Below are 26,714 nucleotides of genomic sequence, written 5' to 3'. Positions count from 1 at the left end.
TTGCCAGGCCAGTAGTTTCTGGGGGGAACCTCTCCTTCCCATGCTCTTCCCCATTTTTCCCTGCGCGTGCCGCCTCGCGTCCAGCCTGCCAGCTGCGGCCGTCGCCTGGAACCCCCCCCAGGATCTCGGGGTGCGGGTTGAGCCGCGGTTTAGTGCGCACGGAATAAACGCGCTCTGCAGACGGCGGAGGGGCTGAGGGTGGGTGGTGGCTTCACAAAGAAAAGCGGCGCGCCTGTGCTTGGTGGTTTGACCCTCCTTCCTCGCCTCTCCGCGTTGCCTTGCGCGTGGCGGAAGCTCTTCCCAGGCGCGGATCTCGCGTTGCGGGGCGCTCACGCCGTTTTTTATTGCTGTGTAACAGCGTGCCCCTGGGGAGCTGCTCCTCGGACAGAGCTACTTTTCCCGAGAGCACCTTCCCCAGACGATGCCAGCGACGCGGAGACGCCCCTTCAGCGTGTCCTCTGCGCCCGTGAGGCCGTCCATCCTTCCGTCAGCGGGGCGAAGCGGCCGCCGGCGCGGCGCAGGGGCAGATCCCGTCGGTGCGTTTTATCCCGGGCCGTCGGAAGGGCCGTCAGCCTGGCTCGATCGCGTCTGGGAGGGGCACGGTGTCCTTCCAGACAAGCCGATTCCCAGCCGCCTGCTCCCGACGGGCGTTCGAGTGACGGGCGGGGGCCTGCCCTGCCCCGCTTCAGTGCCGTGTTGTTGGGCCGCAGCGGTGTGGTAGCGCGGCCTGAGATCCGTGCGCTCACGGGATGCTCCGCACCTCCCTGCGTTCAACCTGCCTCCCTTTTGGGCCTGAAAAGTGGAGAAACGATGAATTTGGAAGACGTACTCTTTGCTAGGTTGGGTGCCGTGTTGCATCCTGCCCTCTCGGCTCTGCAGGCAGCAGGCGTGGCATGAAGCCAGGGATTTTCTCACCTCTGGTTAGCTGTGGGCCTGGGGCTTCCTGCGTGCATCCCGTGACGTGACGCGGCAATGAAACGGGGAAGGAGGGAGCGGTGCTCGCGTGAGCTTCGCTGCGTGCTGCCTGCGGGACGGAACTGCGCGCTGCTTGCGCGGCGTGGGCTCCCGTGGCCCCGCGCTCGGTGCGGCGCGGCGCTTCCTGAGGTCGGGGCTTGGGCCGGGTAATGGAGGGTCAGGGCATGGTTTGGGTTGGGAGGGGCCTTTAGAGCCCATCCAGTCCAAACCCCTGCCGTGAGCAGGGACACCCCCAACCAGATCAGGTCGCTCAGAGCCCCGTCCAGCCTGGCCTTGGGTGTTCCCAGGGATGGGGCATCGACCGCCTCTCGGGGCAGCCAGTTTGGGATCTGTTGCATCCGAGACCTCAATATTCCTCATTCCTTGTGAAATCACCCAAGATACCCCACACGTAGGCGTGTTAAAACCAACTCCAGTTTCAAATTGCTGAGCGTCGGGTTTTTCTAGGCTTGAAACTCTTTCTCTATGATACAACACAGAACAGCGCGTCGCCGGCCGCCGCTCCCACCCAGCCCCACCCTTGCAGCCCGTTCGACTCACGGAGGAGAAACGAGCAGGCCGTGGCCCTTGGAAATGCCGTGTGCCCAGGCCCGGCTCTGCCCTCGGCCTAACGCCGCCGTGTCCCACACCATCGTCCCTGGTGTAGTGTGGGGTGTTCTGGGTTTTTTTTGTTTGTTTGTTTTTTTTTTTGTAATGTTTCTTTTTCTCGGAATAAAATATTACAGTCCTTTTTATAGACTTGAAACTCTCGTTTGCTTCTTGTCTCGTTCTTCCTCGCTGCGGAGCAAAGGGATGAAGGTTGGGCTGAATGAGCGTCACGAACGTGCCTTTCAAAGCCGGTTAAAGGAGGGGGAAAAACAAAGCTGAAAAAATTCAGGATTTGCCTGTTGCTGGGAGCGAGGGTCCCCCCTCCGTGCGTGCTCCCCCAGCGTTTTAACCGGGTACCTCAAAAGCAGGCTTCTAAACCAGGTTTGGCTAAAGCTGGTTTTAGACCCCGGTGGGCAGGGGCCTGTGCTGAGAGCAGGTGGGTTTGTGCTTGGCTTGGGCCTAAGCTTATTTTTTTGCAGCTCAGCTTGAAATCCCCGAGGCCTTCCGAGGGCCATCGCCCACCTTTGTTGGCTCCCGGCAAGGGTGAGGCTCCGGTGCTGTTCCAGGGCAAAATTCCAGCTTTTTAGGGTTGGATGAAAGAGGGCTTTGGCGGTGGGTGCTGCGGGGAGCCTTTGGCCTTGGAGGGAGGGATGAGGTGGGCTGGGCTGAGCCAGGCACCACCCGACCCAAATACTAACTTGTTTTGTGCCTCCCGGTGCCAGGCGCAGCGGAGGGGACTCCTCACCCAGCGAGCGCGGCGGAGGCGCCCGGAGGCACCCGGCCGGCGGCGCCCCGATCGTTGCTCCTCGCCTTTCCTCCTGGAGACGGTGACATGGAACGTCTGCAGGCGGGAGCTGCCCCGGCAGCCGGCTCCGGGAGTGCCGGGACAGATGGAGAGGGCACGGTGGGAGCGCTGCTTCCCTGCACCGTTGCCGCAGGGCTCCCAGCCTGGGCTGGCCCCGGCTGCCTGAGGTGGGGAAAAGGGGATTTTTCCAGGCGGCTGGTGAAGGCCGGAGGCAGAGCCGGGCTGAGCCGCGGCGGGCAGGAGCTGGGGTTTTGAGCCAGACTCTGGGCGCCCGTCTTCAAACCGCACGCTCGGTCGGTGGGCGGTTGGCATTAGCTCAGCCTCGCCTCGCTGCCCCAGGCACACCCTGCCCCTAGGCCGGGCTTTTTGGCCTGGGAGGGTTCTTCGGAGGAAAAACCTCTTCCCCAGCAGGGCAGCCCAGGCCAAGCCCAGGAGGTGCGAAATCCCCCTCGGCCGGGGGTTTCCGTGGGGTGAAACAGCCGCCGGGGCGATTCCCCACACCCAGCACCCGGAGCAAGCAAAGCTCTGCTGCGGGGGGGTGCGGACAGCGGGGTACCCGCCCTGGCCCCACACCAGCCCCTTTTCCAGGCTCCCCCACCACAAAAGGGGGGTCCCAGCCCCACCGGGACATCCCCAGGGTGCCACAGGGCTGGGCAGGGAGGGGTGCTCCCACGGCTGGGGTCTCCCAGGTGCAAATCCCGCACCCTGCAAACACACCCCACTTCCAAAAAAAACTGCCTTTATTTACATTTCAAGTCAAATCACATGCAAACTGTTGGGTTGGTTTTGTGTTTTTCTTTTTTCCTTAAGAATAGTGTGATTAGCAAAAAAGATGCATTATTAGAATTTTAAAATAGCAATTAAATATACAAAAATATAGCTTACAAAAAAAAAAAAAGAAACCCAGAACAAAAAAACCCCGCAAATGTTTTAAAAAATATTCTGCTGCAGAATTTGTAGTGTACAAACACGTCTATGAGGCTCCACGCTCCATAAACAGCCTGGGGAGTCGCAGGGGATTTACGGGGTGGGAGGGGGGACAGACACACGGACACCACGCGGCGCTTCCCCAGCCCCGTGCCCCGTCCTGCGCCCTGGGGGGAGGCCGTGAAAGCCGCCGCTGTGTAATACTGACACCCCCTCCCCAAAAAACAAAGGGAATAACAGTTGCGAAGCTGGAGGGGGGCGCCAGGGGCTTTGCCCTGGTGCCTGAGCGCGCCCCGGGTGGGGGTCACGGGGAGGGGTTTGCCTGCCCCCCCGCCCCACCCCACAGTTTCAAGGAGGAGGAGGAGGCCGATGGTTTTCGCTGGGCTGGTGCCCGTCGGTGGGCTCACGGCCCCACTGAGGTAGCCCGTCGCGCCGAGGAGGGGGGCAGCCGCCCCTGGGGTGGGTGGGGGTAACCGAAGCCCACGCACCCCCTCCCCAGGCACCCAGCACCCTGCCAGCTCCCGGGGGGTGCCGGTGGCTCCCCCGCCCAGGTGAGCCCTTTCGGAGGGGGGGCACCCAACCCCGGGGGGCCCAGGCCCCATTTTCCAGGTGGGGATTGCAAAGGTGACCCCAATAACCCGACGGCGGAGAGGGGACGGGGGCCGCTCCCGTGTTTCCAGCATTGTTTTCGACGGCGGCGGGGCTGGGGAGCGTACTGGGGTGCGCAGGGGGACCTCGCGGCGTGGCGGGAGGCCGTCGGGCGGCTCGGTAGCTGCTCCGTCGTGCCCTGCGCTGCAGAAGGGCTGTGCTGGAGAAGGGTGCCTTGCAGAGCACCCAGCGTCCCCTCCTTGCCCCGGGAGAGGGAATCGAGCCCTGGCTCGAGCGCGACACCCCTCAGCCTGGCACGGCTCCACGGAGACGGGTTTTGGGGGCGCGGGGCTCATCCGCTTGGGCCATGCCACCCCCTAAAGTGCTCTGGGCTCCGCGCCCGGCTGCCCGCGTCCTCGCCCGTCCTGCCGTGCTGGTGCCATAGTGCTTTGGTTGTCCCCACGTCCCCCTGTGGCGGCGGCGGCGGGGTGCCCCCGCGGCGGCGGGGCGGTCCCCGGGGCGGCGGCGGAGGAGCTATACGATGTTCTCGGCGCCGGGGAGGGGGCCCTGCGGGGGGCCAGGGTCCTGCTTGCTGTGCAGCTGGGCCAGCTGCAGCACCGGCATGTTGCAGAGCGGGCACACCTTCCGCACCTCCAGCCACTTGATGAGGCACCTGTGGAGGGGGGGGACGGACATGGACACAGAGGGATGGTTATGGGGGTGCGCCAAACCTGTCTCCCCCCCCCCAAAATGAGTGGCCTTACACACCCCCCTGGGGTGGCAGCTGCCCCTACCCCTCGTGGCGGGCCATGGCCCGTGGCCACTTGCCAGGTGGGAGCTGTAGCCACCCTCCCTGGAGCTCCGCTGGGTTTTAGTTCTCCACTGGGGTGCCCTTCCGTGGCTGTAGGGTATTTGTGTGTGTGTGGGGGGGTGTATGCATGGAGTTTTGGGTAGGTGTATAATGTGTATATATTTGTGACATAGAGATATGAAAATGTAAATGCATACACAAAAGTATATATAATACACAAAAAGGTATATATTTATATATTTATAAATATATATATTTAAAATATATAAAAATATATAAATATATAAAATGCATCTCTACATCATACATATGTGTGAAATATTGTAGACCTAAAATTCATCACATTTTACATTTTTATAAAATAGACACATCGATAAAATTTTTACATAGACGTTTTTCATAGAAACTTTAAGGTTGTAAATGACCTCTACGATCATCAAGTCCAACCGCCAACCCAACACTACCATGAGGGCGACCTCTTCAGCAAGGCCTGCTGTGACAGGACAAGAGGTGATGGTTTGAAACTAAAAGAGGGCAGATTTAGACTGGATATGAGGAAGAAATGTTTTATGATGAGGGTGGTGAAACCCTGGCCCAGGTTGCCCCGAGAGGTGGTCGATGCCCCATCCCTGGGAACATCCAAGGCCAGGCTGGACGGGGCTCTGAGCGACCTGATCTGGTTGGGGGTGTTCCTGCTCACTGCAGGGGGTTGGGCTGGATGGGCTCTAAAGGTCCCTCCCGACCCAACCCATTCTGTGATTCTTAAACCATGTCCCCAAGTGCCACGTCTGCACGGTGTTTGAACCCCCCCAGGGATGGTAACTCCCCCACCGCCCTGGGCAGCCTGTGCCAGGGCCTGACCCCTCTGGCAGGGAAGGCATTTTCCCTCATCTCCAACCTAAACCTCCCCTGACGCAGCCTGAGGCCGTTCCCTCTCGTCCTGTCCCTGGTGACTGGGGAGCAGAGACCGACCCCCCCCTCACTCCAGCCCCTCTCAGGCAGCTGCAGAGAGCGAGAAGGGCTCCCCTCAGCGTCCTCTTCTCCAGGCTAAACCCCCCCAGCTCCCCCAGCCGCCCCCCAGCACACTTGTGCTCCAGACCCTGCCCCAGCCCCGCTGCCCTTCTCTGGACACGCTCCAGCACCTCCCTGTCCCTCCCGCACGGGCTGCCAGACCCAGGGGGTCCCCAACAGCCCACCCAGGCCCACCCCGGGCACCCTGTGCTCAACCACACAGCCAAGAGCTGCGTCCAAACACCTCTTGGGCATCAACAGGCTTCAGGCCCTGCCCCGGGGAGCTTGTGCCAGACGTTCTCTCTGTGTGTTTTATAAATATGTGTAAGTAATGTATGTGTAAATCTATTTACCCCTCACACAAATGCACACACATTCTGGAATGGATAAATTCTAAGTACAAAGTGAGGCGGCTTCGCCAGCTCACGACCGGGCCTTTGCTGCTCTAAACGCTCAAACCCGCTCGATGAGGGGCCTTTGCTGCAGTTCCCCTGGGCCCGGGGTGGGCAGGAGCCCCCAGCGAGGAGCAGAGCCCCTGCCCCGCGCCCCCCGCGCCCCCCGAGCCGCCCGCACTCACTTTCGGTGGAAGGCATGTTTACAGGGACAGATCCCCAGCTCATCCTTGGGCTTGAACTCCTCCAGGCAAACGGCACAGATCTGAAAGTCGTTGAGAGAAAAGGGACTCAGCCGCTGGGAAAGGGGGTTTTTTGCACATGAAAACTACGGGGCCAGCTCTGAACTGGCCAAAACGCTCCCCTAAAAATAAAAACGCTCCCCCTAAGCAATGCCCTGGGCCAGTCTCCACTTCCCCCAGCGCTCACCCCCCTCGCCTTCGGTTGGGGGACAAAAAAGGGGCAATTTGGCTCCTGCCTGGGGCGGGGATGCGCTGGGGCGGGGGGCAGCACCACCGCCCCCCGTACCACAGGGAACGCAACCGCCTCTCGTGCTGCAAACCCGCTCTGCTGACCGCAGACCTGCCTGTTTTTGCCCCCGTGCTGCAGCAGCAGCAATGTTTGGGAGGTTTCTGCATCCCAGAGGGGCCAAATCCCCCCTAAAGCCTTGCCCGCCCTCGGGCCCTCCCTTCCCCGGCAGAGGGGACCCCGAAGCCCCCGGCGCAGCAGCCGCAGGGCTGGGTTGTGTTTTGCCGTGCCGGAGGATTGCGGGTGCAGGGGGACGGGTGCAGGTGGCTGCGGGGCCCTGGGGAGCGAGCTGCACCCGCAAGGGTAGCGCTGGGAGGAGGAAGAGGCAAAGGGCGCATCTGCCCCAGCGAGGGGAAGGCTGGTGGGTGTTTTCCCGGCCAAAGCCCCAGCCGGAATCTCCTCCCGCAACAGCACCAGTTTTTCCTGGCCTGTTTTGGATACTCCCAGGGGTTTGGCATACTCAGGGCTGGTTCTCCCACCCCCAGCCTGGGAGTCCCCGGCAGCCAGACGAGGGCCAGCCCCAAGCAGCAGCCCTGGGGAGGAGGCAGGAGGCTGGAAGCGCTGCGGGGTCTCCCGGCTTTCCCGGGAAGCGGTGCCCATCGATCCCTTCCAGCCACCCGAAGCTTGTTGCACAAAGCGAGAAAAGGCTCGGCCGGCCCCCGGGGAGCACACCCGGCCCGAGCCCTGTGATGGGGGAAAAAAAAGGGGAAAAGCAAACGCAGAACAGGGGGCTGGAGGGCTCGGGGGGAGACCTTCCCCTCCGCATGGCTCCGGGCGAGCCCTGGCAGCCGCCCTGTGGCCTTGCAAAATCCGCCCCCTCCACGCTCCGCTTTCCAGAACCGCTTACTGTAAATACCAAAATTCAAATGCCCAAAAAGGGATATTTTGGAGGGAGACGGAGGAAATCCTTTCCAGCCTTTCCCGAATCGCAGGGAAGAGCTTGAGCTGCTCCACCCCCATCCCCACGCACCCCTTGTCCTCCCCGAAAGCATTTGGGCTGGGAGAGCTGTGCAGAACCAGGCGCGGGGGTGACGGAGGAGGCGGCCGGAGGGTTATCGCTGCCCTTCCCGCCTCCAGCATGCTCCCAAATCCCCCTCCCTGTGACGAGCTTCTCACCCCGGGAAGCGCTTTTGAGTCCGTGCGCTGGCGAAAAGCCCGCTACGAGTCAATGTAACGCGAGTGGCTCAGAAACGGGGGCCCCGAGCAGGGACGCCTCCGGCCCTCAGCCGCCCTCCCGCCCCGGGGATTTAGTCCCTGGAGGGCGAGGAGAAAACATGGGACGGGCTCTCGTGGCCCCGCTCAGGGAGTTACAGGAAAAAATCGCGGCTTATAAACAAACAGAGCTGGTATTTAACCGAGGAGAGGACTCGGGTCCAGGATGCGGGTGGGCGTTTTTGTTGTCATTAAGGGAAATCAACCCGGCCCGCGTTTGAAGCAGGGTTCGAGCAGGTTCCTGCTCAATGTCAGCATGAAAAATGGTCTGTAAGTAGGGACCACGAACGTGAACTCGTGAACGCGGAGGGAGCCAGCGAGGAGCCACCGCTGCGCCTGCGCCGTCGCAATTCCCCCCGCAAAGCCGAAAAGCCAACCCACCCAGGCTTTGCCTTAGGGCTGCCGCGGACTCTGCCCTCTTCCCGAATCCAAGAAGAAACCCCTGTATTTTTAGGGCTGGAAAAATGGGGTTTAATTCTTAACGCGCCCAAGCAGACGCCCCTTCGCCTGCCTCTTCCTGCCAGCTTCTCCTCTGCAGAGCCACAGACCAGGAGTGCGAGGGGCAGGGGCCGGGAGAGGGTGTTTATCTTTGATCTCAATTAAATCCCGGCAGAGTTTACTCTGCCTGAGGAAGGCATTGATGCGCTGGGTATCATCAGGCTCTGGCAGTGGCGGCGAGGCCAAGCGGGGCTGGGTGGGACGGAACCGTCAAGGGACGCTGTTTATACACAGCCTGGCCAGCATCCGCCTCCCCTTTTATCCACAGCTCCTTATCGCAGTGATAATAATAATAATGCAGTAAATAATAAAACTAACAGTGCGGTAAATAACAGGGAGAGGCGGACCTGCCGTTAACCCTGGGACGAGGGAAGAGGCTGCTGAGCAAACCCGGCCGCGGGCAGCGACCCCGGCACACCTGCCTGGGCATCCTGCTTCTGCAGGAGTTTATAATTTGAGTTTTTGCACCTTCCTACTCGTGGCCAGCCTTTGCCTGTCCCTGCCATCCCCTCCCCAGCGTGAGGAAGAAGAGGGTGAGACATTCTTTCCCACCACGCTACCGCCCCAGGGATGTACTCACCTCATGCAGGTTCAGCTCCTTCACCTTCTCCTTGAGAATAACCTGTAAGACAAAGCGCCGGGGTCAGGACACGGCTTTTGCAAGAGTGATCACAACAAAAACCTCCGTAAATTGAGCTCCCAGTTAGCGCCCCAGCAGGACTGGGAACCCCCAGTTCTCCCAGCACAGCCTTCACTTCATCGTCCCTGCGCAGGCCCCAGAGGCGCAGCTATAACTGTGAACAGGAGCACCAAATCTGGGAGGTCTCCTCCCAAATTTAAACCTCCCGGGCCCTGGTGCCGTGCAGGGAGCTCCCCCGTGGGCCTCCGTCGCTTTGTTTTCGCTCTGCCCAGGCTCAACACCTGGAGCGGGCAATAAACACAGGCCGACCGCCTGTGATCAGATTGTTTCCGCCCGGTTTCCTGCTGGAATGACAGACGGGAGGCACAAAAACGAGCCAAGCCCTGGAGAAAAGCAAGACGTCGGCTGGTTGCTGGGGAAGCGACGGCATCGCTGCTCACCAGCGGGAAATGAGGCGAGGGTCTGGAGAGATCGCCCAGCCAAGGCGCCGCAGGGGCGGAGGCGAACCCGCCGCCCAGGGACCGCGGCCGAAAATGCGGAGACCTGCGGACCAACGGGTGAGGGACGCTCCTGCGGTGCCCAGCTGGGGCAAAACATTAAATCAACGGGGATGGACGTTCACCCGGGCATTACGACTTCTCTTCCAAGACCAAAAGCCTCCCAGGGTGAAGAACAGCATGAGGAAACCTGACGGAGCGACTACTCCAACGCGGATTCGGCGCTAAGCGGAAGGGAAGAAGGCGACGACTTACTGTGTGTCAGCTCACCTGTTTGTAGGCGTAAAGCTCTTTGTGCGCCTGGTGTCTGAGCCTGCAATCAGAACGGGGAGAAACGTGAAGACAAGGAAAAAAATCAGGATTTCTGTAATACAGCAAACATTTCCCTCCTTTCCAGATATAATATATTTAATTTTTCATTTCAGAAACAAGAATGGCCACGTGAACCGGCATGTTTAAGCGACAGCCGGCTTCCCCTGGCACCGGGGAGGCCACGTCTCCATCCAGAACCTCCTCCCCTTCTTTCTTGACCTCCCTGGTGTGCCATGCAGGCATCACCTGCACCGCTACAGCCAGAAAAGGTCGTTCAGTAAATCAGGAGCCGCCATAAATCCCCCCCCAGTTTCCAACCGCTTCCGCTGCCAACAACTCCCAGACCGGCCGCGGCACGTTTTCCCGAGTGATGGGTGCTCCGTCCCGAGGAAAGCCCCGCTCCCGCTGGAGGGGGATGGGGGAGGAGACCTCCCCGCTCAGGGTCTCCCACCGAAGCCCCCATCGCACTGCTTGGGCGATGCTGGCTTCCTCCAGCACAGCTTCATATTCCATTACGACCTCAACCGTGCTGCCTCTGCCCCCGAACTCTCCAGAAGAGGCGTTCAACGAGAGCTCACCTGCCAGCCAAGCACGCGGAGGGCAGCGTTTGTCCGGAGACAGCACCCGAGCAGAAAGCTCTGGGAGAGGCGCAAGGGGATCCATCCGCCTCTCACCTCCCATCACAGGGGCGGTTAATAACCAGGGAGGACGAGCTGCCAGAGCCCGCAGGAGAGCGAGGGGTCTGGGGGGTTTTTGGGGAGCTGGCGGGGCTGCGCTGGGTTCAGGCACGGGATGAGCCCGGTGCTCCCGGCCTCAGGGATGGAGCCGGGGAGCAAAAGCGGGATGATAAGCTGTTTCGCTCAACACCACACCCTTCAAATTGCTGCGCTCAGCACAATTCTGGGGTTTTGTGTGGGTTTCTTTCCCCCAACAGCATCCATTCCTGGGGCATCCACAGGAGGGAGATCCACACATGGACAGTGGGATCGAGGGCACCTTCAGCAGGTTTGCAGGTGACACCAAGCTGAGCGGGGCAGCTGACACACCAGACGGACGGGATGTCATCCAGAGACACCTGGATGAGCTGCAGAGGTGGGCCTGGGAGAGCCTCATGAGGTTCAACAGGGCCAAGGGCAAGGTCCTGCCCCTGGGCCGGGGCAGCCCCCGGTATCAGAACAGGCTGGGGGGTGGGGGGACTGGGAGCAGCCCTGCGGAGAAGGACTTGGGGGTGCTGGGGGTGAAGAGCTGGGCACGAGCCGGCGATGTGCGCTCGCAGCCCAGACACCCAACCGTGCCCTGGGCTGCATCCCCAGCAGCGCGGGCAGCAGGGCGAGGGAGGGGGTCCTGCCCCTCTGCCCCGCTCTGTGAGACCCCCCTGCAGTGCCGCCTCCAGCTCGGGGCTCCTCAGCACGGGAAGGACACGGGGCTGTTGGAGCGGGGCCAGAGGGGGCACAGAAATGCTCCGAGGGCTGGAGCCCCTCTGCTGTGGGGCCGGGCTGGGAGAGTTGGGGTTGTTCAGCCTGGGGAAGAGAAGGCTGCGGGGAGACCTTATTGCGGCCTTCCAGTGCTTAAAGGGGGGCTGTAGGAAGGATGGGGGTGACCTCTTTAGCAAGGCCTGTTGTGACAGGACAAGGGGTGATGGTCTGAAACTAAAAGAGGGCAGATTTAGGCTGGATCTAAGGAAGAAATGTTTTATGATGAGGGTGGTGAAACCCTGGCCCAGGTTGCCCTGAGAGGTGGTCGATGCCCCAGCCCTGGAAACACCCAAGGCCAGGCTGGATGGGGCTCTGAGTGACCTGATCTGGTTGAAGATGTCCCTGCTCTCTGCAGGGGGTTGGACTGGATGGGCTCTAAAGGTCCCTTCCAACCCAAACCATGCCATGATTCTATGTAATTCCTGTAATTCCACTTCTAAAATATTCTGGGAGCCATCTCAAGCCCCAGCTCTTTCACCCTCAGCTCTCGGAGGATTTCTGATCCCGCAAGGCTGCACTGGGTGAGTTATAAAAATAGGATGTAAAAATATATCCCTGTCCTTTTTGCTCGAAAACAACACACACACACACCCCTGAAATGTCATGGGCCTTAAAAACCGAGGAATGGGTAAAAATGCAGCCTAATGCTGCAGAAAAAATTGCTTCTGAGCCCCAAATTTAGCGGCGAGCCATCCCTCCTCCTCTGATGGTGCTGCCTGGCAGGGAACCCGCCTGCTGAGCCTGGATAAAACTGCGGCAGGCAGGGAGGAGAGGGCTGGGGTCGCATCCCTCCACCAACGACCCCGGGCAGAGCCGCCGACAGAAGATGCACGAACAATAGAGAAAAGCAGGATGAAACCGGCCCGACCCGCAGGGATGGCGGCGGCTGCGAAACCGGTTATGAAACACAGATGGGGCAGAGCAAGACGCGCGGCTGGAGACCACATACAAAGGGAAAAACTCTCCCAGCACGGGGAGAAGGATGTTTTACAGAGTGCCGAGCGGCCGCCGAGGCTTTGGCCCCAACAAGCCGAAGTCAGCGGAGGGAAGGAGTCGCGCAGAACAAGCCCAGGCGCCCGGCTCTGGGGAGAAGCAGCGACCGCCAGGACATGGATCCCTGCAACCCGTGCTGCCGGGGGAGCGGCGATCACCGGCACGGGTCGCTGCCAAGCTGTACGGGGAGACTTGGCCAAAAACCAGACCCCACCTCCCCGAAGGTCACAGGGAACAGAGTGAGTGCATCTGGTCCCAAAGTGTGTGAGCTCCGTCCACTTCTCACAGAATCCCAGAATGGCGGGGGCTGGAAGGGCCCTCTGGAGCTCACCCCGTCCCACCCCCTGCTGGAGCAGGCACACCCAGAGCAGGGGCACAGGGCCGCGTCCAGGCGGGGGGTGAATGTCTCCAGGGAAGGGACCCCACAGCCTCTCTGGGCAGCCTGTGCCCCTGCTCTGGCACCCGCACACGGAAGGGGTTTGTCCTCATGTTCAGGGGGAACTTCCCGTGTTCCAGCTTGTGCCCGTGGCCCCTTGGCCTGGCGTTGGGCACCGCTAGAAAGAGCCCGGCCCCGTCCTCCTGACACCCACCCTTCAGGTATTTATAGGCATTGATGAGATCCCCCCTCAGCCTTCTCTTCTCCAGGCTGAACAGACCCAGGTCTCTCAGCCTTTCCTCACAAGGGAGATGCTCCAGCCCCTGGGCATCTCCGTAGCTCTCCCCTGGACTCTCCCCAGCAGTTCCCTGTCCTTCTTGAACTGGGAGGGCCCAGACCTGGACGCAGCACCCCAGATGTGGCCTCACTGGGGCAGAGCAGAGGGGGAAGAGAACCTTCCTCGCCCTGCTGGCCACACTCCTTTCCATGCACCCCAGGACACCGCTGGCATCTTGGCCCCAAGGGCCCGGTGCGGGCTCAGGGTCACCTCGCTGCCCCCCAGCACCCCCAGGGCCTCTCAGCAGAGCCGCTCCCCAGCAGGTCCCCCCCAGCCTGTGCTGGTGCGGGGGGTTGTTCCTCCCCAGGGGCAGGGCCCTGCACTGGCTCCTGTTGAATCCCCTGAGGCTCCCCTGGGCCCAGCTCTCCAGCCTGCCCAGCTCTCGCTGGATGCCAGCACAGCTTCTGGTGAATCAGCCGCTCCTCCCAGCTCGGTATCATCAGCGAACTCGCTGAGGGGACGCTCTGTCCCTCCATCCAGGTCACTGATGAATATGTTGAACAGCACTGGACCCAGCACAGACCCCTGGGGAACACCACTAGTTTGCTCAGCTTTCCTGTCAAAGCCAGGATCCCAGGCCAGACACAACCCGGCCAGACCCAGCGCAGATGTCGTTACGAGACCCCACGTCCCAGCAAGCGCCATTCCCCATCAGGCCCGGAGCTTCATCCATCTCTGGGCAAGAGCTGTGGCTCCGGAGGAATCCCCGGCAGACGGCTGAGGGACCACAGAGCACCTTAAAAGCCAGCATGTGGCTGGAGGCCGTGTGTGCGTGCGCACTGTCACCCGCCTCTGAGCAACCACCTCTTGCGGGTTTTGTGGTCTCTTCCCAAGGCCTCCGCGCCTCCCAAAGGAGAGGGGGCACCCCGCTTCCCCGGGTGACTCCAAATCCTCTGTGGCAACTGAATGACTACAGGAATAAAATGCAGAGGGAACAACTTTTTGCAGGTTTACCCTCCAAGATCTGCTTATTTAATGCTTTAGAGTGGAAGGAGTAGAGAGGTGCCAGCGCCGACTCCTTGCCCCATGGCCACATCGCCCTCCCCGGTGTGGCTGGGCTCCTCGGGCTCTCCAAACCCACAGCCACGTTCGGGTTCGAAGGCAGAAGGGAAGAGCCCTATAAAAAAGGGCTTTTTTAAGGGCTACACGCCCTGCGCCTCCCGCAGCCTTTGAGCCGCCCTAGCCCGGGCAGCGCCGAACCCCGCGCACCCGGCAGCAAAGCACGGGCACAGAGGATGCGGCGGCGCTTACCCGGGGCAAGCGTCGCCGTGCGAATGCTCGGGACGCACCGTGCCGCTCGGCTTGGCATCCTTCTCAACCGGGCTTTAGGGGACCGACGGCAGCGCCAGGTTGTTCCTTTCATTAATTTGGTGGAGATCAGACACAAACGGCTCCCAAAAAATTTCATTTCCTTTTTCTTCCCTTTCTTTTTTAATTTAGTTTTCCAAGCAGAGGCAGCAGGCGCCAGGGCGGAACTCACGCTTTCTACTGGCGGGGTTTGCAGCAGCAGGGGAGCTCGAGATTTGCCTGGGCTGTGCACAGAGATGATCTCTGCGTCGCTTTCAGCTGAAATTCTTATTGGACTCCGTTTTGAGCCAACCCGATTAAAACCGTCACTTCTTCCTCCCGCCGGAGCGGGCAGCGCGCTCTGTGCTGACACGGCTGCGAAGCACAGCCCACGTGCCCTCCTTCCCCGGCGCGTCCTTTAACGCCATCGGCTCCACGATTTGGGGGGAAAATACACCAGATAGAGGCTTTTTCGTGTGCCGGAGGCCTCCCCAGCCGGGGATGCGTAGCAGGGCTGTGCAGGATGCTCTGACCCGGAGCAGGCGATGAGAACCAGGGCCCAGAGGATGGTGTCACGAGCTCCGCTCCTCATTTGCCAAATATTTGCAGATGTGTGAGTCACGAGAGAGGAGGGAGAGGGACAGGATGGGCTGCGTTGCCTCTGCACTGAAGCAGGGCACAGGGAAAGCCGTGAGCCCGTTACCTGCAAATAATCCCCATGGGTGCGAGCAGAGCCCCGACGGGTCCGTCCCCTCCGCCCCGGGTCAGTTCTGCAGCGCGATCCACGCTGCATCTGCTTGTTAAAATAACACCTCTCTTTTATGCGGCCCCCAGATGTAAACCTGTCTTAAAGCTCTCACTGCAGAAGGGGTCAGGAATGCACGGGGTGATCCAGGAGGCTTGAGCAGCTGGTTCAGGAGGGGGAAAAATTCAATTTAAATTCCATATCTTACTTTGTATAGCAAATCCTCCCGCCTCAGGGCTACGGGTATTTACACAAGCCAGGCACCAGCAACGCTTGGGCGTTAAACGGCACCGAAGGGGAGCAAACCCTTCCCAGAACGATCATTTCGGCTGCTCAGCACTTGCAGGTGTGCAGCCCTCGTCCCGCCATCCATCCGTGCAAGGCTTTCCAAACCTCGCCAAAGCTCCAGCCAGTTCAAAGGAGGTGGATGCTCCTGGGGCACATCGGCATGGCTGAACACCGTGGCACGGTGAAACCCTCCGAAACGAGGGCCGGAGGATTCTTTTTGGACACCGTTTTGCCAATAGTAGAGCTGGGGGCAGTGGCTTGAAGAGCGATTTGCAGAGTCTCTGTAAAGTTCAGGGCTATAAAGGGACCATTAGCTGATCTAATCCAGCCTTCCATCTATCACAGGTCGTTAACTAGCACTTCGTTACTCCTGGCAATGGGAGCCAAAACCCCTCTCCCAGAAAGGCCCTCTGTCTTGATTTAAAGACCCGAAGAGATGGAGGGCTTGCCACTTCCTTGGCTGGCTTGTTTCACAGGTTACTCACCCTCTCTCGTACAACACGCCTCCGACTTCTAAATTTAAAAAGATTTTCTGGCTTGATCTTCCAGACATTACTACTTGTTGTTTCTTCTTCGGGGCAGAACACACCCAGCAAGACCCGGTGCCCAGGAAAATACTCTGAAAGTCCAAACACCTCTTCATGTCGCAAGCGAGCCGTAGGGATTCACGCTCGAACCAGGCAAAACATGTTCTCGAGCCTTCTGAACGCCGTTTGTCTGCTTTTTTTTTGCATCCCCTCCCACTGGAGTCCCAGCTGACATGCGAACGCTGGCACAGATGCAACACCCCGGCACAGACCTCGTTACATCGAGCACTGAGATACAAATCACCAGGTCGGGGACGACCTCTCGATCTGTTTCTGCCTTGTCTGCCAGGGCGGATGGATGCGCTGCACCTTCAAACACCCTTTTCTTGTGCATAATTGCAGGAAAAAGTGAAGATCTGGTGCCCAGGCAGCCCCAATCACCCCCGGATAACCCTGGGTTTGGGCTCACCTGCAAGTTCTATGAGGTTTTGCTTTGTACAGAGCTGAAAATAGGTGGAAATTATCAAATATTTAGGTGGTGACGCTGAAATCTTGCTTCCCTGCAAGATTTAGTCTACGAAAGGAAGACAAAACATTTTCAACACCCTCTGGATAGAAAAGCCAGCAGGACTGCCTGCTGTGAGCCAGCCAGGCACAGCCTCCGTGGCGCAAGAAGAGACCAGGCGTCCGTCTTAGTGGGCCGGAGGGAGAGGATGCGACGGCTGTACGGCTAGTGGGGAGCTGGTGCCATCTCAAACGCCAGAAGGGAGGGAAAGGGGATGGAAAAGCTCTGCCCCGCGCAGGATTCCGGCAGCCGCTGCCGGCACAGCGATGCCCTCTGCTCTGGGCCGCAGGGAGCGCCGCAGATGGCCCCGCATCCCATATGAGGAGCGGCTGAGGTCCCTTGGGTTGCTCAGCCTGGAGCAGAGGAGGCCGAGGGCAGCCCTCATGGCGCTCTGCAGCTCCCTCCCAAGGGCAGGAGGAGGGGCAGGTGCTGGTCTCTGCTCTCTGGTGCCCAACGCCAGGCCCCGAGGGAACGGCAGGGAGATGTGCCAGGGGAGGGTTAGGCTGGGCATTAGGAGAAGGTCCTTCCCCCAGAGGGTGGTGGAGCCCTGGCACAGGCTCCCCAGGGAGGCATCACGGCACCAGCCTGGCGATGTTCCAGAAGCACTTGGCCAAGGCCTCAGAGCCACGGTGTGAATTTGGGGTGTCCTGTGCAGGGATGGGAGTTGGGCTCGATGGGCCTTGTGGGTCCCGCCCAGCTCAGGCCATTCTGTGATTCTGTGATTCTCTTCAGCCAGATTCAGTCAGATTCAACTTGCCCCCGTTGCCGCCCTGATCCCTGGGCTCTATGGTTTTCCCCACTTGCCTCTTGCTCTCTCTCCGGCAGGAGGAGATCCCCCTCTCAATTCACAGTCCAACCCTCTTCCCCATTAGCCCATAAAATAATTAAAACAAGCCCCAAACTGGAACAACCTTTAACCCTCCCGTCCCGCTCCCACCGTTCAGATCAACAAATCAACTCTGCATCATTAATCTCTAAACTGCGTTGTTGAACGAGCAATTTGTGTACAATAACGAACGGAGCAGGTATTAAACATTTCTTAAGCGCTCAGTACACAAGTTACTCATTAAAGAGGAAAACGTGTTGAAACATTAAGCAGAGAGCAGGAACCATAAAGCATCCCCTTTCCAGTCTCTTTGAGAAGCCAACCAACCATGTTTTCATGTCTGTTTGAGCGTACGCGTAAATCTCTTTCCTGTTTCTAAAGATAACGCGACTGCCCCGCGGGACGGGTGGCTCCGCGACGCGTTGGGCAGGTGGCGTTCGGTGCTCACCGCGTTGGCCCTGGGTCTGGTGGCTCTATTTGGGATGACCGGTGGGTCTGACGCTACGTGGCCAAGGAAAATTCTTTGACATTGAGGGAAAATTAAACCATGAAGTGGTTCTGGGGCTCGCACCGGGCTGGCACGAGACGCATCGTGGAAGGACGAGGCGATGCCGTCCTTGATCGGGGCTCGGTCGGAACCGGGGCAGCTGTTGTTGAAAATTCCCTTACCTGATCAAGTAGCAACAGAAAAGCAAACTGAGGATGAAGACGAAGATGGCCGTGCCAAAAACCACGATGTATATGTTGAGAGGCAGGTTCTGGAACCCGATGTTCGGCATCCTGAAACTGTAATGCTGGAAGTCCGAGCTCATGGGTAGGCTGCGGAGACAGGGAGAAAACACAAGGAGGTGAGGCTCCTTCAGCAGCTCAGGACACCCTTCGGCGGAGACCAAGGGCCCCTCCAAAGGTGGGCGGGGGAAGGAGAGGGCAGGCAGCAGGGCTGCCTCCTCATTCCTCGCCCCCCCGGGCGAATCCTTGCCCAAAGCCGAGCCCCCAGCTCGGCAGCCCTGAAAACAAAGCAGGGCTGGAATTTTTCTTCTCCCCCTGTGAGCTTCCCCTCCCAACTATTTTCCCCTCTTCCCTACACACATCGTCCTTCAAGTTAAACGCTGCATCGGACGGTGGGGATTTGCATCCGAGCAGCCCTGGCCGCAGCCAATATCCCCAAACCCTCATTAATTAGGCAAAAATATTGAAAGCAGCCAGAAAGCCTCGCAGCGAGGAAGGTTTTTCTTCCCTTTCCCTCCTGTGGTTTCTTTCCAAGATCAATTCCTCATTCCGCAGAAATCCCCCTTCCAAACGCACGCGCGTGACCCGGTGCGGGTTCAACACGCTCCCAGTGCATCCCGGGTGGGATGGAGAGGACGTGGGCACTCCCACGCCGTATGGCGGCACCACTGAGGAATTACAGGGGCTGTTAAAGAGGCTTGGTTTGGTTTTTTTCCACTGAAGATCCGGGTCAGGCGGTTTAAGGGTATTTTTGCAGGTTTCAGCTTCATTCCTCAGTATAACCCCACGCTGCTTCCCCCCGGCAAAACCCCAGAGCAGCCGCGAGCGGCAGCAACGAGGAAGACGCAGCTATTTTGGCTGTCGACGTAGCACGTCTCGGACGCGTAACCAAAACCTCCCTCCCCTCGGAGGAATTAAACCATGAGCAGCTGCCCACAGTAACACCTTCAGTGTATCGTCTCTCCCATGATTTTAGTTTTATCACACGGGCCGCTCGTATTTTATGACAACCCTCGCGGAGCGTTTTCCAGGAGTCAGGTGGCAAAACAGCCCGGTGTCTCTGTATCGCCATAAAACCCCCCTCGCTGCCACAACGCCGCATTGATACGCAAAACCCTTAACTGGAAAGCACGTATTTATTATTGCTTCTTATTATTGCTTTCTATCGCAATCGCTCTCCGAGCCGTTCACCCGTGAGTGATCAGAACCGTCTCTGGCCAGGCATAAAGTTCACCCACCCCCAGCTTAGAAAAGGAAGTTAAAACCCATGCTTTGTTTTCCTTTCTGCCCAAGGGAGAGGGCTGGACCCGCGATTAAATTGCACAACAAGCAAGGAAAGTACCTGAAGCCTGCACTCCGTTTCCCAAATAAAATTACTGAGGGACAACAAACCCTTCCCCGGGAGCAGGGAGTTTTCAACGGCGCATTAATTGCATGGCTCCCAGTTTTTGCACGGGGTGAGAAGGCGTTGGGGAAACCGCGGGGCCCGAAGCCAAACGTGCCGGGGAGCAATGCTCCAAAAATCAAAGCATCCTCAGAACACCCTGCTCCTTCTCCGAGCGGCATCCTCGCTCCTGCAGCTCCTTCACGCCCCTTTTCTGCTAAACCCGCTGGGTTTTCCTCCATCCCTCCGTTTTACGTGCGTTGCTCAGATACACGTTGCCCGTTCCCGAGCTGCTACGCAGGGAGCAGACTCACCTTCCGTCCCGGCTGCTTCGCCGGCTCTAGCCCCTCACCTGCACCCTCCTCGCACCCCTCGCCTGGGGGAGCATCCCTGCCGGCACCGAGCACCCGCCCGAGAGCCTCCTCACTCCAGCTGCTTTCAGTTTCCTCGGCTCGCTGGAAGTTTCGAGGCGATTTCTGGTAAAGCCTGGATTTGATTAAAGCTTCCAGAGACCAACACGCATGTTCAGAAACTCTCCCAGCCAACGTGGAAGTGCTACAAGAGCCTGGGGAGCCGGCGCAGCCCCCAGCGAGCACTGGTAGGGATGGGATTTTATAGCACAGCAACCACCCGGCAGCTCACACCCCTCCACCGACACTTGCTCTGCTCAGCCGAGCTGTTTTGCTTTGCTAATAAATTAAAAAAAAAAAAAAAAAAAGTCAAAACCAGCCCCCAAACCTTTGTTCCCTGCTCCAGCGGAGTTAATGCGCAGCTCAGCGTTGCTATGTAGGGTCGGGCTTGGTTTTCATCTCTGCGCCGTTTGCTGGGTCAAAGGGATTTTAGATGGTTCAGGGGCTCTCCCCTTGGTCACAGTCACGCAACAGAGGATGTTCCGGCTGGAGGACGAGGTTCCAGCTGTCCCCGCTTGCCCTTGGGCTTGTGTTGAGAGTCACTGGCGTTGGCCAAGGCTCTGGCCAAGGTTGGCTGGCTTCAGCTCCTCAACCACCCAAGAGAAAATCAAATATTCTCCATCCAGGAAAGCTTCAGGTGATTTTTTGCAAGGACAGAGAGACCACTCTTGGAGAAGAGGCAACAAAACCGACCAGCACCCAACTGCTCTTTTTCTTCCCTTTACAACTCCTTTAACTCTCCTTACCAGAGCCGGGGGCTCCGGGTCAGCCCTGCCACCAGGAGATGCCGCAGCGGATGGAGCACAAAAGCAGAGGCGGTGGATAAGGAAGACCCAGGCTGGATTTAGGGCAGCGAATCTCATCGAGCCAGAAAAACTCCTTACAGTCACGTCCAGCCGAGCCGTGCAGCTCCTCTGCCAGTCCCCACGGCCTCGGCCGCAGCTACGAACCACCACAGCCCGCAGCAAACAAACAGTCAAGAGAAAGAGAGCTCCATCCCACCCATGGCATCCTCCTCTTCTTCCAACGGTACCGCTTCCCTCCTGTTTTGCCCCCAAAGAACGTCACCGACACAGCCGTGACCTACCTGCCGGCCATACCGCAGGGTCTCAGCCCACCCGGCACATCCCTTCGCCCCCTGCGGCGCAAGCCCGGCGAGTCCTGCACCCGATTCATCCGACCCTGGTGTGAAACAGCCTCCTCTGCATCGGAGCTACCCTGGTCCTCCCTCCCTCCCGCTGCAACAGCTGAGGAGCGTTACGGCAAAAAACCACGGAGGTTGGAGGGGAAAAATAAGTTAGCCTGCACAGGATCCAGGAAACTGTTAATTTTAAAAGACTTCACTGAAACCTGATGACTTTAAGCAGCCAAGCTTTGGGGTTGGGTTTTTAGTTTTTTAGGGGAGCTGGGGGAGGAACTGTATTTTAATCTGCTTCAGATTTGCGAGAGCTCAGCCAAAAGAAATAAAAAAGGAGCCATAAAGAAGGATGAAAAGTTTCTGGTGCAGAACAAAAGCCTCCCTGTTGCTCTCCCCACAGCCGAGGCGTTTTGGAGCAGGCAGATGTCCCTCCTGGGGCACCCACCACCCCCTGCAAGTCCCTGCAGCCCTGGAACATGGCGCACGAGCTGCCCAGAGAAAGGGAAGGAGAGAAGGATCTCCTCAGGGCTGGGGAGGCTGGAGAGGCCGCGACCCTCTGCAGCGGGCGGTTATTGGAGAGGGAAGATGCTGACTTGCTCTTCTTCTGAGAAAAAATGAACCTGCTGTGATAGCAGAGACAAGGCGGCGGGGAACTGGGGCGGGCCCAGAGCCCCAGTCCCCGCGGCCTCCGCCTGCGACCGGGTCCGTCGGGTCTGCGTGTCCTCACGGAGCGTGAGATCCCAGGGAGACTATCGTGAAACATCCCGGGCTGGGAAGGGTACAGCGGCTCAGGACAAAAGAATAAAGTTTACTGAAGAAAGATAAAGCTGGGGGAAAAGCAGGAAGAGAAAGCCCTGAACCAGGAAATCCCTACAGGAGTCTCCAAGGGCAGCTGGAGCAAAATCATAAAGTAAATAGATATATGTCCGCATGCACATTTCTTTGTGATACATATTGGATACAAACCCACCTCCGACTAAAGCAAAGCAGAGAAAAATCTGACTTTCCCAGGCTGCGGCACGGCGGGAACTGGAGGGTATTTGTTTAACGATACAACAGCCTGCAAAAATAAAAAGGATCGGCGCGTCCTCGCCCTGGGGCCGTTGGCAGGGACGCAGAGGGAGCCGGGACTGGAACGACCCGAGCTCTGCGCCTCCTCCGCCCTTACACCCTCCGCTGAAGCCGCCGTGTCTTCAGCGATTGCAAAAACAAGCTTTAATTAAAAGCCGGGTTCCGGTTAATGGCGTATGGAGGAGTCAGGGAGGGAAGTGTCCCAGGTGGGCATTAGCTGGCCGGCGTCGCAGCGCTTGGGTTACTAGTCGGGCTGTTAAAGGCAAACCTAAATGAGCCACCCAGCCAAATTAATCCCTGGTATAATCACAGCAAGCGCTTAATGCGCTTAATAAGCGGGGCCAACCTCTTACCCAGAGCTTTCATCAGGCGATCTCAAAGGCATTAATGAAGGAGGCAATTATCTTCTTACAGGCGGAGAAACTGAGGCAGGGAGCAAGGCTGGGGAGCCGAGGTCCCCACGGCCGGGAGGTGGCACCGGGGCTGCCGCCGCTCCGCTTGACGTGACACCATGAGCATCGCTCACGGGCTGAAAGCTGCAGGATTTCTCCTTCCTGCTGCTTCGCCGCGCGGATCTGAACTCTGCGCTCCTTCTCCGGGTTTGACTGATCAAAAGGAGCTGCTCACGCTTTATTTTTCTTATTTTATTATTATTTATTTATAACACCGGTGCACAAAGGGGCCGCACGAGCGCTGTGCATCACACCTAAATAAATACAGGCCACACGCTGGGTGGAGGTGTGGTTTCTGCCTCTGCTGTTGTAAATAAAAAAGCCATTTTCAAAGGGATTTACCTCATGTTTTTGAGACAAACAACTTCCTCCGCAGGGGTTCAAAGCAAACCCAGGCTGGCCTGAACCTCCTCGACCACTAACTGGGGGAACTGGCCGGAGCTGGTGGTCTGAGTGCCCGCAGACCCCGCCGGCTGAGCTGGCAAAGCCAACCCATCTCCGGGAAATATCAAGCGTTAAAAAACTCATCAAAGCGAGACACGCGCAGGTTCCTGTCGCCCGATCGAAACCGCGAATCTCGGGGAAAAGCAAACGCTCGGCCGTGGCCAAACTCCAAGCTGAAATATTTTAAATCGATGGGCAAGATTCCAAGCGGGCGCAAACGGCGTCTCGAGTTTCAAAGGCGTTATGCAAGTCCGCAACGTGTTTTATACAGGTTTAACCAAAACGGTTATTAACTCGGTTGAAAGTTAAACTGCGAGCAGCTGACGAGACCTTTCCGAAACACCCCCAGTTGTGTTGCCAAGCGGGGTATTCTTCCACGCAATGAATCCACAGCATAAAGCTTATTTAAGAGGTACACCTAACAGGATATTTTAAAATAAAGAGATTTTTCCAGGTGTTTAAAAAGCAGCAGCGTTAACTTGCAGGCAAAAAAACCCCAAAACCCTGGTGAACCCCAAAAGAAAAGCGAAGCCCTGACCTCAAGCAGCTGGAAGGAATTTCCTTCAGCTCCACCTCTGGAGCCGGTCCAGCGTGACGATCGGCTGCGCGGCGGTGGGAAAATCACGAGCTGCTGCACAGCCAGCCCCCGAAACCAGCATCGCTGGTGCTCAAGGGATGCCGAGGTGCCGCGCCGCCTCCGCCGGGGACGGAGCTGGGGAGGGCCCAACACTGCCCCGGCCAGCAGCAATGCTCTTCGGTAGGATTGAGAGAAGGGACAGGAAAATCTCGGCACGCGGGGTGTTACTAGAGTTACGATGCGGCTACGGGGAGGGCGTCGGGCCACAGCCTGGCCGCCCCCAGCACCGGCTCCGAGCATCCGACCGGACCTGCCGCCTTCACCCCAAAGAGCCGGCAGCGAGCAGAGGAGGCGAGTGACGGCGCGCGGCTCGGCGGCGTTAATAACGAGGGTGATTAATGATGGGGGGCATCCCGACGGGTCCCTCGCGCCGTGGGGCAGAGCCGTGCTGAGAGCCAGCAAAGCTCGTCCAGGGCGATGCTGTGCCGGGGAACGGAGGAAACTTTTGGGTGTCAAACGGAACAAAACCTGCTTTATTTCACCCTCTTCAGCTGCGCGCAGGTTCAGGCGATGGTGGTGGATTTTTGTTGAGCGCCTGGAGAACCAACAAACCAAACTGACCTCGAACCAAGAGCTGCTTCGAACCTTTGATCCCTTCTCCCCGAGAGCAAATCCAATGCTTATTTTGAACGGGAATCAGGAAATTTCCTGGCTGCATTCCCCAGCTGGCCAACAGCGAGCACAAAGCCTTAACCCTCTCTGCCGCCTTGGGGCAGAGAGACACGGACAGAGCGATGTGACCATGCGACGAAGCAACCGGCACTGGAAAAAAAATAGAGAAGTCTTTACAACGAAAGGAACACTGGGCAGCGCAACCGGCGCCGCTGCGGTTTTCAGCGAATGCTTTTGATTCTGGCCGGTTTAACAGATAAGTTATCTCACAACCTTAACACCAAGGAGCACCTTTAAATGTGAAAATGTTTTTGCTACCGTTGGCGGAGAAAAGTGCAGAAAATAGGTCAGCTGCAGCTCCCATCGCCGAGTTTAAAGTCAAGTGCTTTCGCCCGGCGCCATTGGAAAGGCAAACCAGAGGTTTGCTCAGGGCTGATTCTGCAAATTCCAGGAAAAAAAGCAAAAATAAACAGATAAAAAAAAAAAATCAATAGTGCTTTTCAGGCCGATCTGCAGGAGGGGGGAAGCGGAGTTTGGAGGAGAGCCCTGCTCGGTCTCCTGTACGATCGTGGGAAGGAGGAATGGGAATCACAGATCGGGAGGGTTTGAAGCGGAGCCGGAAGCTTCTTGCTTCGAAACGCGCACACAGGCGCTGCCCGAGTACGTTTCAGTTGGCTTCTCGGCAATGAAGTAATGCTCATGGAATCTTTTCCCTTTGGCCCTGGGAACTTTTAATTTCTTTTTTATCCCCTCCCGTTTCCTGGCACGCGGCTCCATCACAGATCCAACGTCACGACCCGCTGAGCTCACTCTTCTTCCCATAAACGCGGTGGGAGAGGATGCGCCGCTGCCTCCTCCTCCTCCTCTTCCTCCTGCCCCGGCCCCGTTCATACTCACGGCGGTGAAAGCAGAAGGCAGCAGGTACCTGTGCGGGGTCTCGGTGATGGGACCACGTCACCCCATCCCTGCCCACTGCCACGGTGCCCGATGGAGCGGCATCGCCCCGTACCACATGGCTTGGGTGCTAAAAAACTTAGTAACACTCATGTTATTAAAAACGGGTGAATTTTAGCCCAAGCAAAGCCCCGAAACCTGGGGCTGAAGTTGGACAGCACCGTAGGATGGGCAGCTTCACGCCCCACGTTGCAGCCTGCCCACCCCGATTGCTTAATTTGTTGGAAATAAACTTCCGCCTTCGTTTGCGGCTGCTCTTCCTCATTCGCAGAGTTTTCCCCCCAATGAATGAGTTCTGCGGATCGGAAACCCCGCGAGGATCGCTCGGCCTACGCTGCCAAAGGGCCAGACCAGAGGATCTGGTGTTAAACGCTCTGGGGGATTTGCAGATTCCCGGGTGGTGACACCGAGAGCCGGAGGGGAAAGCGATGGGGGAAACAGCACATCAGGAAGAAAAAAATCAAGTCATCTTCAGGCTGAACAAAAGCAAAATCGTTCTCTGCGGAGCAGGAGAGCAACAGCCGGCTCCGCTCTTTTATACTGAGAAGCAGATGGGACTAAATAACCTCCTGAAAGCCTCTTCCCCCCGTTTCCTAAGCTCCTTTAATTGGGGGGGGTGGAATCAGTGCAACACCCAGGGACCAATAATCCATATCAAACCCTGCCGGAGGCAGGCACCCTGCACCAGGGTGGGAACCGCAGCTGCCGGCAGCCATCCTACAAAGGCAAGAACAGGAGCCGAGTGCAATTTGGGATGCAGGAAGGCATAATGCTCTCGCTTGCACTAAATAAGGTTGCTAGGTTATGGATTTTTTTTTTTTTGGGGGGGGGGGGGGGGGGGGGGAAGGGAGGGTGTAATCTGAAAGGGGATCCAGATGGCTGTAAAGCCTCGTGGTGGAAAAGCAGCGTGAGGCCAGAGAGGGAAGAATTCCTCTTTATGCTGCTGCCGTCTGCTCCCGGATCCTGGATTTCAGTCCTCAGGAACGCTCTCCGTGAAGCTTTTTTTATTGCGCCATTTGTATTTGTGGTAAAAATTAAGGGGAAGAGGTAGCTGGGCGCAGAAGAGCAGGAAAGCTGGTGTCTGGATACCGGAATAAAGTCACTGAAACAAATCCTACAGAGGAGCCATCCCCCAAAGCCCACACGGACTCTGCGAGGTTTGGATTTTAAGATGCTGACAGCATTAAGAAGCCTTCAGGGAAACCCAGACGAACCCAAACCTCAGCCTGCTGCGAATTCACACTAATGCCATGTCACTGCCGTTTGCTATTTTTGCTAATACTTACAGAAAAATGCGCTGCGCCGTCAGCCCGCCCTTCCTTGGGGCTCAACAGAAGTACTGGGGTTTGGGGCAGTATTTTTTTTTATTGTTCCTTCTGCTCCACTAACAGAGACCGAGGGGGTTTTGCAACGCTTTTGAGTCCAGCAAAAACCCCACACCCCCTCCCCAGAGCCATACCGATACGGGACCCAAACTACGCCACTCCCACGGGATCGGCACAAGCAAAGGTGGCTGCGAGGGTCACAAAACCCACAAAATTTAGCTGGAACTGGAAAATTGGAACTTAAACTCTCCCGGGCTCGCAGGGCCAAGTGAGGTGCTTGATGGGGACACATGCACGAACCCACCAGACCAAAGGCGATGCTGTGGGGGGACGCCCTCCTCCCCTGCTCTCGCTG

General features: G+C 58.2%; 1 protein-coding gene across 7 annotated transcripts in view; it reads right to left on the bottom strand.

The window, feature by feature from the left end:
* Window positions 1-3,090: 3,090 nt before the first annotated feature.
* RNF24 (ring finger protein 24) overlaps window positions 3,091-26,714 on the bottom strand; it is a 32,253-nt gene continuing 8,629 nt past the window's right edge. For 5 of the 7 annotated variants that reach the window (XM_075092211.1, XM_075092213.1, XM_075092216.1 and 2 more), the window contains 5 exons: window positions 17,873-18,022; window positions 9,743-9,785; window positions 8,916-8,957; window positions 6,283-6,362; window positions 3,091-4,556 (listed from right to left, as the gene is read on the bottom strand). In XM_075092211.1, the coding sequence (XP_074948312.1) occupies window positions 4,418-4,556; window positions 6,283-6,362; window positions 8,916-8,957; window positions 9,743-9,785; window positions 17,873-18,015 (447 nt within the window). In that variant the 5' untranslated portion in view covers window positions 18,016-18,022 and the 3' untranslated portion in view covers window positions 3,091-4,417. Of the gene's footprint in view, window positions 4,557-6,282; window positions 6,363-8,915; window positions 8,958-9,742; window positions 9,786-17,872; window positions 18,023-19,630; window positions 19,972-20,813; window positions 20,926-26,714 lie in introns of those variants that run through there. The other 2 variants (XM_075092210.1, XM_075092217.1) reach the window with 2 other exon arrangements.

This window comes from Phalacrocorax aristotelis, chromosome 4, assembly GCF_949628215.1.
Source record: "Phalacrocorax aristotelis chromosome 4, bGulAri2.1, whole genome shotgun sequence".
Lineage (NCBI taxonomy): Eukaryota > Metazoa > Chordata > Aves > Suliformes > Phalacrocoracidae > Phalacrocorax > Phalacrocorax aristotelis.
The sequence above is the reverse complement of the archived record's forward strand: the minus strand, read 5'-3'. Positions and strand labels throughout refer to the sequence as shown.